Source organism: Corvus brachyrhynchos, unplaced genomic scaffold, assembly GCF_000691975.1.
Source record: "Corvus brachyrhynchos isolate BGI_N302 unplaced genomic scaffold, ASM69197v1 scaffold317, whole genome shotgun sequence".
Taxonomy (NCBI): domain Eukaryota; kingdom Metazoa; phylum Chordata; class Aves; order Passeriformes; family Corvidae; genus Corvus; species Corvus brachyrhynchos.
The window spans coordinates 301,207-314,257 of record NW_008239295.1 but is presented as its reverse complement, the minus strand read 5'-3'; the positions used below and the strand labels follow the sequence as shown (position 1 = coordinate 314,257).

Here is a 13,051-nt window from a genome sequence, read left to right as displayed (position 1 = left end):
TTCAGCCTAGTGGTGCAGCCACACTCCTCACAACAGAAATGTCTACCTTCAGTTCCAGACCCTGAATGAAGCACAGGGGGTTAGGAATGCAGGTTTCTGGCATCTCAGATGAATGCCCTAAAACAAAGACAGCCTCAACACAAGCCATCTTCTCCTGTACCATTTGTAATCCCCATGGGAATCTATTCCCTTCACTTCCAATTGAAAATGAGATTACTGACTCAGCCTAAACAAAAGCTTTCAACTTGCCTAATATCAAGTTCCTGCGACCCTTTAAAATGCCAAGAAATTTGCATTTCAGAATGACCTAAACTTTTGTTTACTTTCTTAGGCAAAAAAATAAAACATTTATTATCTGCACTACTATCACTGTAAGTTTGGAATGTACTTTAAAAGCTTCTGGTGCCAGGTACCACACACTGAAAAGTCACATATTCATTACTTCTGAAACCTAAAATATCAGTTTTTTTCCTTGCAGATACTGCCTGTTTCTATGTGCTCAACTTTTATTGACTCTCCTGTGAATATATATATTCATTATATATTCTGTATTTCAGGAGCTTAAGGCTGGAGGATATTGCTGGCAGCTGGAGCAGGCTTTATCCAAAATTCTCCATGGGCATTGTTTCATCATAAACATCTTTGTAATTTGGATACCAGATTCCCAGAAACCTGCTTCCTGCCAGTGCCAAGAAAAACATAATGGGATGCTGGGTTAATTTGGGCTGGGATTTTTTTTTGTTCCTTCCATTATGCTAGGTGTGTGTGGCATGCACAAATAACAAAAGGATGGAGTGATATCCTTGTGTTGGATTTGAATGACCTGTTCAGCACATTGAGACTTCAAGGATGACCTAGACATCCAAGCATCCATCACAGCAATGGCTGGATGTGGCACTTACTGCCCTGGTTTAGCTGACAAGGTGATGTTTGGCCAAAGGTTGGACTTGATCTTGGAGGTTTTTTCCAGCCTTAATGACTCTGTTGTAAGACTATTAGACACAGACTGAGGCTGCAGGCACTCGGATAAGCTCCAGCAGCTTTGTGAGGCAGCCTCCCTCACGGGGAAGGAATTCCCTCACCATTTCTGCAGGGCAAGAACACACTCTGAGACCACTCACATGCTGCAGGGCTAAGGGGATTCAGCAACTTGCGCCTGTGTGCACATCCCGAGGAGATTCCAGGATCAAATTGCCTGTGCTGTGTCAGATTTCCTCTGTCATGCTATGTAAGTCATCTCTTCTGGCCTGTGCTTTCAATCCCCAGTTGTAAAATGCTTGTGACAATGGTCAGAATGGTCACAGCCATGGGCTGAAGGTGGCCAAATAGGTATCTGAGCATCTAGAAAGAGCTCAACTTCATGTTTCTGATAGGAGCAAAGGCTGGCAGTTGGAAGTGCATGCTGAGGTCAGAAAGCAGAGCCTGTTCAACTGGCAGGTCTTATAAGCCTTCACAGAAAGGCCATAAAGAACCAGACCTTATCTGGCAAGAAAAAGCAGAGGAGAAACCCTTCATTAGGGTCTAGGAGAAAAACAAACAGACAAAAGACCAAACAAAAACCCTAGAAAGCTTCCAAGACATTGCTTTTTATAGTTTAGTTATGCTTAAAGTGTGAGAACAAACTCTCAGGGTTTGGCTTGGTTTGGCTACCATATCCAATAAACAAGCAAGCCCATAGAATATAATCAATGTTGTTTGTCAGTCTGGACAGGACAGGAGCACTTCTCCACAGGATGAGCTGCTGTGGGAACCACGTCAATGGCAGTGACTCAGCACCCCAGCCTGTCTGAAGGGCAGTGTGTCTGCAACTTCGGGAAAAGGTTCCTCCCCCACAGGGTGGTAGGGGTCTGAACAGGCTCCCCAGGGAAATCATCACAGCCCCAAGGCTGCCAGAGCTCAAGGAGCATTTGGACAAAACAGTGGGATTGTTGGGATGTCCTGTGCAGGGCCAGGACTTGCTAATCCTAGTGAGTCCCTTTCAACTCAGGATATTCTATGAACTCCAAAACCTACTGGAGAGTGTTTTTGGGGCATTCAAGAACTAACACCTAAGGCTCTCAAAGCTGGGTCCCACCAGTGTTAATTTACCAGGGTATCAACTTTATTCTCATCACTCAGAGCTCCAGGACCTCAATAGCTGAACACCCAAAATGTACACAGAAAGAATGTGTACACTTATTCTCTCATCAGATTCTCATCACTTCTCCATTTCCACGCTAAAAACACAGTGAGGAGTCCTAAGAGCATCATGACAACAGGACATTTGAATAGACTATAGAACTGGAGTATAAATATATCAAGAGAAAAGAAAAGCAATTACAGTGTTCATTAAGTTTTAAACACCCTTCTGTTCATGCCTCCTTTATTTACTCACTGTAAGTGGTAATATCCACTCACAGAGCAGGTGCTTTGCCTCTTCTTTCACCACCACCCTAAAAACAATCCAAATATAAACAATGAAGTTCTATATCATACTCCACTTTCTTAAGGGAAAAATATCTAAAATACAGAAAAAACATATTTTCATTTGTTTCCATTGCATGTTATTCTGAAGCTCAAAGATCTTAACACATCTCTTATCAATATAAATCCATCCCAGAAATCTGATTTATTACAACTGAGGCCCGAATCTGATAAATTCCAGGTTTTTAACAGGAAGCAGTGGACACACCAACAGGAAAGTTCAGTCTGCTGGCAGCCTTAAGGTAACCCTTCACTGCCCTCAGATCCCCAAGTCCTTCCACCAAGCTCACATCCTGGGATAAGCTGACCTTTAGGAGATCTAATCAGGCTGAAAAGAGAACAATTAAAATCTTCAGTGAAAAGAAAAGGGTAAACTGCTTCACAGGCTACCAAGAGGCTGCCAACTTTTTCTGTTTAAAGAATATTACCTCTCCCAGCTCTTTGTGTTACCTGCCCCCCCGCCCCCAGCCTGGAAGCTAGATTCAACAGTATATTAAAAAAATTTTATCTGAGTTATTTCATAAGTGATTTACTTGGAGCAAGTTAAGAAATGCTCCAGTGAACCAGCAGAGCTGCCAAGGAGACAAACAGTGCATGGGTGTAGTGACTTCCCTCACTGATACAACAAATTCAAGCATAATTCAGTCTAATTCCTTCTAAATTAGTTTAAATGAAAGGTCTTTTGTACCACTGGAAAAACTGGCAGAATTGCTGACACACAGTTCTATTCTTCAGGCTAAAATCACAGATCTGTGTATCCACACAGGTGGATTAACTGATAAACACAAGGAAAGCCCTGACTTCTGTAAGGTACACAGAGAACACGTTTTCTCTGTCACCTTCTCTATTATTTTACAGCTCCCCCAGGCAGTGACCTTGTCATGGACTTCATTACATTCCAAAATCTGTGGCTCTGAATGGACTGGGTTTTTTAAGAGGGAGGATACAGTCTCCAGCATGTAGAACAAATACAGCATGAAACACATATAAACATGAGCAGCAGAGGGGCTTTTTCTACATTTGAACAATCCAAAGCATTACAGTCTCCTTTTTTGCTCCTGCTTTTTCTAAGAACCTTACTACTATTTACTGTCTCAAGAAAAAGCCATAAACTTCATATCTCATCTCATTCAGACATCCTGGCAAGCAGTTCTGTGACCAGAGTTTGTTTCTTATTATTTACATTGCCAGAGGATTAATCATTTTAACATAACATGAGATCTCTCTTTTTTCTGTACACTGAAGCTATGCTTACATATCCCAAGTGCCAGTAGGAGACATCTCTGGAGCACTGCCAGGCTCCTTTCCAAGCTGCTTTGCCTCCCCTTTCTATTTCCTTAATCATTTATTTTTAAGACACACTTTATCAATCTAATATATTAACGCGTTAACTAACTTCAAATTTCTCCTCTTCAGGTAAGTGATTGGAATTAAAAGACACACCGAAATACACAAATCAAGACCAGTCCTTCAAAGTCTCATTCAGGGCTTTTCAAAAACTCTGTGGTGACAGTTTTCACCTGCACTGACAGACTTCACACAAAGGTGTACGAAGCAGCAAAAGAAGTCTTGCCTCTCATTCTCACCAGGAATTGGTGTGATAGAAGGTGCACACCCCCAATCCAACAGCCCTTACAGATAGGGAAATGTCAATAAAAGGTAACCCCTTTATAGAACAGCATCCCATGCCAAACCTGCAAGCTGCAGGAATTTAATCTTCTGCTCTTGCAACACTATCCATTCTTACTACCTCTTGGCTAATTCATGAAAAATTAGTAGTTGAATCAATGGGTATTTCACACAGCTTTTTTGCTGGGTCTTCTTCTAGCCAGTCTCCCCGCATGAATTAACCTGTAGCTTTAGCTTTGCATTTGGAAGTTTCAAGGTTTCTAAACATGCTACATTCAGAAGCCTGGGCTTTCCTCAGGAATGAGATGTGACAGCAATTTCCTTTCAGGAGAAAGGAAGATGAAAGGACTTAGTCAGACAGCTTTTCAGCACAACAAGTTGAGGTACCTGACAGGTTCTGTAGAAACATTTTGCTGGCTCAGCAACATCTTTATTGAATCACCCAGCAGGAAAAATGTGCAGAGTATCCATTAAAATACAATCAGTTAGTTGTAACCTTACCTTCCCGAGCTCTGAAGTCATCCTCAAGGAATTTATTAAAATTGCCACACAACCCACAGGTCTTATTATAGTGCTTTTCTTGAAGGAGTATCTGAATGTTTCCAGTGGCATCAATCTTCACCACAAAGCCGTGCTCATCGCTGGATATTTTATAATAACCTGCCTCCTTCTCTATAAATATACCATTGGAGGCAAAAGGTATGGAAACCCTGTGGAGAAAAAACAGGAAACTCTCAGCATGTGACACACAAAACCCATCAGGTTGTTTTCTGCTGGAATAATAGTTCCTACAGGTACCTTTTGTCATCCTGCATCACAACTCCATCTAAAGAGAGGCGAAGATTGAAATATTCTCCGAGATACACAGAGAAACCAATTTTCTCCCCATCCTGGTAATCACCTGAGGAGATGAGACACAACCAAATACTCTTAGTTCTGGGACTCAGGAGGACAATCTGTAGTCAGTAAAAACTTATTTTAAATTATGACCAACACAGAACGGTTATTAGTGAATATAAAATAATCTACCAAAGCAGTTGGTATGAAAGTAATATATCATTTTGGTACATATATCATCACTTTTATCCCCAAGAATAGCTCTGCAGAGGCCCATGCTAATTCCAAGGCCTTCTGTCCTGGAAGGTGGGAGTTTCCTTACTGGTGTGATTTAGCATACAGATAAAATTAGTTCTACAGGGTTGTATAGTTCATTCCTGGACTCAGCTTTCACTCAGCCACATTTCCCTGAAAAATTCAAAATTAATAAAGGTTTTCTCCTTTTTAGAAGGGGTAGTAAGAAAATCCCTGTTTTTCAGCAGCTTATTTATGTGTGAGCTACATTACCAAGGGATAACAGAAGCCTCATATGTAATCCCACTTTCCAAAACAAGCCCAAAAAAACCCAATACAAGCCACAAACAAACGAAAAAACACCCAACCAAGACCCTTTTTATGCAGTGGTCCATCCTATCTGACAAAGGGCAACTATTTGCCTTTTTTTCCAGTGATGGAACCCAGCTCAGACTCACCTAAGAGCGTGAAGGAATGCTTGTGACAGTCCCCAGCAAGGAGGTAGCTGCAGTCCCCAGCAAAACTGTACAAGGAGCCATCAAATGTTTTGATGTGGTCATTCCCAAAAAGGCTGCAACGGGCAACTGATGACTCCTGAAGTGAAGCACCTGATAGCCCTGGATATCAAAACACATCATTAACTTGCAACTTAAAGCAATCATTTTGCAGTTCAGGAATTTCTCTGCTGGAATTTATCCCCACTGATCACTGCACGTCCTGGTAGCTTCTAGCAGACCATGAGCCTGGCACGGCACTCCATAGGATGACAGATTCTTTTCATATATTAGTGAAAAGCCTTTTTTTGCTTTGTCTCCACCAGCCCAAACCTTGCAAGGGTAATTTCAGTCCTGATCCTTCGAGGAATCATGTGTTCATTTGTGCCTGCCTGCAATCCCACCAAAGCCTATAAGGCACTAGGACAGCCCCATATCTTGTTCAAACATCCCTGACCTTCAGGGAGTGTTTGGGACTCAACACAGTGCCTGTTTCAAGGTAAACAGACAAAAGGAATGACTTTATTGATGCCTTCAGCATGGTGAGAATAATCCCTGAGCCACTACTGCAGGATTAAATGGGCAAAAAGGGGAAGGGGGGCTCATATCTCACTGAAAAAATAGTGACAATATATTCTAGTCCAAACCTGTTTTCTTACCTGTGATTACAGTGGCCAGTAGTAGGTTTGTTTCCAGCACTGCTAAGAGGAGCATCTGTTAAAAACCAAAAAAAGACAGTTTAGAATATTCTTAGTTTGGACACAGTCTGTTTCACAACTCCTCATTATTTTCTATCCTTTCTTTATAAAGAAAATTATTATTGAGGTTCTGCAACATTTCAGAAAGCCATAAGCCATGCAGACAGCCATGGTAATTCAGCTGCCTTCCATCCTGCTTTAACTTGGTAATCTAGGAGAGTTATTAATTATTCTTTGCCCACATTTTCATTTCTCATGGCAGGGAAGTCAGCTACCTCCATGGGAAATGGCACCCAACACAGACACATATTCCGACTCCCCTCAGTTTACACCCTGCACACGAAGCCCTTCAACACACAGCATTATTCCTCAGCCAGCCTGATGTGAAGAAGCACCCCGGACTGGCTCAGCCAACCTGGCTCCAGTAGAAGTCACCTCTGCTGCACAAGATTTGCACCCTGCCCAAACATCCATGGAAGGAAAGAAAGACTATACAGGTTTTGCACCAGCCAGCAGGTTTGCTTGGCAGACCACTGTAAGCACAATCCACTGATTTCAGGGTGATAACGTGCTTGAGATAAGGGGCAAGAAGGAATGGGAGGAAACTGTGCAGAGATTAGAGACCCAGAGTGAAAACTTTCATTCACCAAAATCAGTTTTAGCATTGCTTCCTCCTTTCTACAACCAAAACATCAGCCTTTGTTTTCCATATAAACTACCTCCAGGATGACTAGGCCTTTAAAATTTAATAATAATAATAGGATAGGAGGGTCATGAAGATAGTGAACTACATGTGTTCTGTGGCCAAACATCAACAGTTAAAGATGAAAACTGTAGGGAGCTCGATCTAAGGGAATTAATTTCAGTGATCATATAAGCAACTAGAGAGGCTTAAATATACCAAAGTCAATACATTAATGCCAGAAGACCAGACACACCTCTTCCTAAAGGAACCCTCCAATTAAAGACTACAATGCATTTTGCAAAGACAAATTGAGATTTCAGGTATAGACACACACTTCTTATTGCTATTAGTCATGTAGGTCCAATTCACAGCCACATAAATAAACACTGAGTTTGACTTATTTACACAAGACAGGAAAAGAAAGATCTATTCTAGAATTAAGTCTAATATAATGCTGCAAATCCCTCACTGACATAAGGCTGCAAGACAGCTCAGAAGTGGCAACTGCATGGCAATGCAACTACAAAGAATGGTGAAGAAAACAGTAGGCATTATTCTCAGATTACACACTTGCTACTGTATTTTTGGTGCATGCACAGCATTATTGTGATGAATCAGACACAGCTGTTCTTTGTTAACCCTTCTGTTTTACACAGCAGGTAGAGAAAAAAGGCAAGGTGTAAACCCCTTCCCGTCAGTCCCCTTCCACCTCCCGCTCTATTCTGAGCTGCAGATGGAGTTTCCCCAAGTTCTAACGCAGCAGGTGCCACTAACAAATCAGAATACAATCCAGTAAGATCTGCCAGTATAAAACCCTCTCCAGTTTTCTCACTGGCTTAATTAGAAATGAATGTACCTTCTTCTGTGCGAGATTCCTCTTGCACATGAGCAAGAAACTCCACCAGTTTCCACCTATAGCTTACACCACCATTGTTCCCCTGTTGCTTCAGAAGTCAGGATTGGAATGGCTTTGGTCTGAAGTCCCTTGTTTTTGTACAAGCCAGGAACTCTTGTCCATTTAAGAGGAAAGATAAAAACCCAGACGTCACATCCGCCTGATTCTCAAGACAATAGATTAAATTGCTATCGTGGAAATCAGGCAGTCTTGATTGCCAGGAAGGTACAATGAGGGGAAATTGTTTGAAAAACTGACAGATAAGTCTTTGAAACACATTTCACATGTGTATGTGTGGCAAATCTCACTGGCTGAGCCAACAGGCAGCATATTTATTGGACAGAACGTTATTCAAGAGGAACAGTAGGATGCTCCATACCTCAAAGGCCACAGAATCATGCAGACTTTTTTTCCTAAACAACTGCCTTAAGGGAAAAAGAAAAATTCAGAGCTAGTAATGCCCTGGTTTGTTCTCTAGGTGCAAACATACTTGAATCTTGCCACCTTCTATCAGAGCAACATATTTGATCCTTGAAATGTTGATGGAGGTACCCTCTGGAACAACACATGGTAACAAGTTAACCCTGCACTGACTTGTTTGCACAACGGGCACAAAATTTATGGGCATGTGTACAGCACTGAGCAAAAACACGCAAAAACCAGAGTTTGTCAAGTCTTACTTGACTTTCCATGTCCCATTCCTCATATTTTCAGTAACTACAAGGATTAACAAAGGCCTTAGGAGACAACACATTGCATTGACTGGGAGTTGTTCTCTCCCCTTGGGTCCAGCTGCCACATCTCAGCAGGTCCTTCCTAGCCCTGAGAGCCTGAACATGAGTGCTCCCAGAGAGATATTCCCTAAACCTTTCTTTATGGGAATGCCAGTATTACTCAGGATAGGGGGAATTAAATCTCCTATCACCATGGTCTCTTGTCATCTTCTCAGTTCTAATCCTTTGACTTCCTAAGCACCAAATAAGTCACTTCATTTGGCAACTTCCTCTTGCAAATCTAAATCCAGCAGGGCTTTGAGTCACACTTTTTTTGTTTGGCACATACAGAATGTAGAGTGAGAATACCTGGAAAAATTCCTTAAGAATAAAAACAGTGCTGGTTCAGATAAGCCAGACATTGTGACACTACTTAAGTGTGTTAGCAACCTTGGGGAACATAACAAACAAAATTAATTGGGATAGACACACAAAGAACAAACTTCCTTTTTTCATCCTGGGTCTTTTTTCTCCCCAAAAAATTAAGGAAATGGTAATTAAAGACTGCATTTATTGACTGATATTGTACATTGTTCCAACACAAAGCTTCGTGATGTTTGGGCATTTCTGACATGTAATTTTCCAAACAGTACATCTGAGACACAGGAGAATATACGTAAACAACTATGAAGTGTTGCCAAAAAACCATGGATAGTTCATTCTTGGAAACAGCACAGGAAGGACTTCTGAGAAAAATTATCCATAATACTGCTTTTCATTGCTTTGTTCAAATACGAGGTTGCATGCAACAAGTCCTGGCCCTGCTACAAGTACAAGTTGAATTGAAGTACTCTATCCTGGACAAAATTTGTTTGCATGAGGATCACTTAATTTCTGCAGGCAACAGCACTGATTGATTTTACGGCATCTAAAAAAGTGTTCCTGGCATCTTGAGTAAACAGAAACCCCAAACACCACATCCTCAGATGCCACACAGAAAAGTCAAATGAAGGAGGGTACACTCAGAAATGTAGGAAAGGATAGAAAGGGAAAAGATCAAATTATGATCAGAGGTAGGAAGCAACTTCTCTGCGAGTGGAGGAAATTTCCAATCTTGGAAAATCAGAGAAATGATAGAAGCTCCTTGTGGGTCCTATCACAAACAGTACAGAGAAGGTAAGAAATCAGTGCTCCTCTCTTCTCCCAGGGTAAAGGGTGGGAGCAGTCAATGAAATCCTCAGGGGGTTGCCTTTAAAGGTCACAACTGGAAGATCTCAGCACAGGTCACTGTGTCAAAAAGGAGTCAGACAAATTAATGAAGGGTCCCTGCATCACAGGGATCAAATCTCAGGGATCAAGTGATGAATCAGAGACAGCTTTTGGCTTAGAAAGTCTTTACCCTGCCGAGTATTAGAAACAGAAATCCCATCCTTTAATGTTGCACTTTATTTCTTACTTCTCTTTTCCTAAGCAACTGCTGCTAGCCACCAGAATCCCACTTTCTGATCAGAAAAAAAAAAAACAAAAAACCAAACACACCCACAAAAACACCCAAATAAAATAAAATAAATTAAAATAGACAGCTTTCTTTATCCTATCCCAGTCTGCAATAAGGTATGTTTCAGTGTTTTTCCACAACTGAGATTCAAATTAACTTTCCCATTACTGATCCAACAGTGAAACAAAGCAAAAAGGACCAGGAAAGGGGCAAAAAAGACCAGGAAAGGGGCAAAAGCTCTAGTCCCCTAGGAATTGCAGGGGCTTTAGTGCACTTTGGGGGTCAACAGTGCTCAGCTCCTTTTCCTGGCACAGTTAACGATCCATGGTTTAAAGAAAGACACCCCTCAGAGAGGATGGCAGGCACCAACGACTCTCATTTTGCATTTGAAAGCCCTCAGCCTCCGGACATCCTTCCATAGGCTGGGAAGTTCACAAGGCAAAGCAAACACTTGAACACTTTCCCTCCTGACCGGGCAGCCCACCAGGGAAGGGCATTATCCAAGATAATCCTTTTTACTACGAATTTAACTCCTTCCCTGGTGGCAAGCTCACGGGATTTCAAATTTCACAGCCCTTCCAAGGGTTGTAACTGGAGTCATCCAAGACAAAAGGACCTCAGGCTGCAGCGGGTGAAGCGAGGCTCTTGGGTGCTACTCTTCAGGCTCCAAACCTGCCAGGTAGCATCCTGACCTGGAGCTGATGAGCCAAAGCGCATCCTGCAAGCCCCACGATCTGCAGCATGGCACCAAAGCAAAATATCCCTCCTCCATATCCAGGGAATAAGGGTATTAGAGCTGCACAACATAATTTTCAGCTGGTGCCAACTACTACTGCTCTGCTGAAGTCAGTGGCACTACTCTACTCGGTGCTGGCTGAAGAGCCAAAAGCCTCACAAATTTGCATTACATTACAAAGAGCCACCAGAAATTAAACAGAAGGGCAGGGGGGGTGATTTTTCGCCTAGTCTGCGGACAGTTTAAGCCTTATGTAAGAAAGGTATCACCCCGCGGAGACACGCCTGACTTTACACGCCAACCACTCAGCATTCCCGGGAAGGGTGTGTGCTCCTGCGGCAGAACAGCACAGCCCGGGAGAGCATCGCCCACTTCCAGCCTCCTCCTGGAAGACTTGGGAGGCAGCGCTCCCTGCTCTCTTTTGCTTCTTAATGTCTTGTATCTCCACCCCGGGTTGAAATTCCCTGCATAGAGAGAGCCAGCCAAGGCCAGTTCAACTATTTCCTCCCCCACCCCCGGAATTGTGTTTTTCCTATTTCCCCCCTCCCAGTTAGTCAAAACTCTATAGTCTTACTGGTTTACACGGTGTATTTATAGGCATAAGATTTTGTAAGCAGGGTGCCCAATACATGCACGTTATTCACAATTACCCTGTGGGAGGTTTGCCATTCGTGGAGCCTTGTTCTGGAGAGAGCAAAACATTTCAGTGCCCTTGTCATAACTTAACATCAGCACTGACATCAGACACCAGCCACTGCACCACCACAAAATCACCACCAGGCTGCTGAAGAAAAAAAAAAAAAAAAAAAAAACAAAAAAAAAAAAAAAAAAAAAAAACCAAAACATAAAATGCAAAGGAGTTTTTTCCATTAATACAATTAGAGAAAATGACGGCCTGAATTATGCAGCATGACATCCTGTCAATTTTCCAACTCTGTGCTTTAAAAGCAGTCCATCCTTCCCTCTGGGATTAAATTTGTCCAGATGCATGGCTGCTGAAATGTCTTTAGCTGAAACCATGTAAATAATGAGTAACCAACACTTCTGGGCTGCAGGTCTTTAAAACAGTGGCAGTAACAATTCACCTTGTGACTGTGTAGATACAGTGCAATAATTAATTACTAAATTCGCCAATCACCCTCAGATATGCAGCAATCTCAGATATGAAAAATGTCCTCAGTCGGTCTTTTAACTTTTAATCTGGGGTTTAATCAAGCATAATGAATGCATGCATGTGCAGATATACACCAGTATATGCACCCACTTGCATATATCCACTAATTAAATTGGTCCTGACGGGAAAATACTAATATACTGAGAAAGGAGGAAAAATGAACATGAACAGCCAAAAGATGGGAAGTATCCTCTTAGTGTGGGGAGACAGATGAAAATAAAAACAGGAGGGAAGCCTTCTTTCTCTTCTGTGTGTGTTCTTACAAAAAAGAAGAAGTCCTGATTTTGAATCACCTATCTCATAAGTATCTGTGATTCTAGTCCTAAATCACAACTGATCATCCATATAAACACGGGAATTTCAGCAGTTATGGCCACTGAAACAAGAGCCACAGTTTCCCAGATGAGAATTAAAAAGCCTAAGTGGTTGTTTTTGCAGAGTGAGGCCTTGCCATTACAGAAGGGAGCAAACACAGACTCATTGCTGCTGCTTTGAGAAGCAATTTCACCCCTCTCCCCTCCGTGTGCAGTAAGACAGCAACAGTACTATGTGTATTTGCATCACAAGCATGTAAGCAAGGATAAATTAATTAACATCCTCTGCTCCATGCACAGGGCTGCTCTAGGGCCCTGGGAGATTTACTAATTAAGAAGTTTACTAATGACAAACTTCCTGAGATGCTCCTGAAAAAGCACAGGTTTCCTTCCAGGGTCGCTACTGTTAAAGTGCCCAACTCAGGAGCCAGCTGGAACTTCTGTGTTCAAGGCTGACCCCTGTAGGTTTGTCCCAAATTAATTATTTTTCGAACAAGAACAGCGCCAGGGGTTCATTTAACATTTCAACACAACTGTTAGCAAGCTGTTCTGACAATTAAAACCACACCATGTTAAAAACACTCGCTGTAACTCAAGTTTCTGCTAGTCCAAGCTTCAGACAGCACATTAATAGAAATTTAAGAAATGTTTTCTCCACATCCCTTCCTGGACAATGAGTTC

At 42.1% G+C, this 13,051-nt stretch overlaps 1 protein-coding gene across 1 annotated transcript in view; it reads right to left on the bottom strand.

Annotated features, from left to right (window-relative positions):
• The window catches only part of VWF (von Willebrand factor), a 123,851-nt gene extending 115,925 nt beyond the window's left edge, over positions 1 to 7,926 (bottom strand). The window contains exons 1-5 of the mRNA XM_008638545.2: positions 7,897 to 7,926; positions 6,317 to 6,371; positions 5,622 to 5,780; positions 4,891 to 4,993; positions 4,594 to 4,802 (exon numbers count right to left, since the gene is read on the bottom strand). Coding sequence (XP_008636767.1) covers positions 4,594 to 4,802; positions 4,891 to 4,993; positions 5,622 to 5,780; positions 6,317 to 6,371; positions 7,897 to 7,926 — 556 coding nt within the window. The remainder of the gene's footprint in view (positions 1 to 4,593; positions 4,803 to 4,890; positions 4,994 to 5,621; positions 5,781 to 6,316; positions 6,372 to 7,896) is intronic.
• Between the last annotated feature and the right edge of the window lie 5,125 nt (positions 7,927 to 13,051).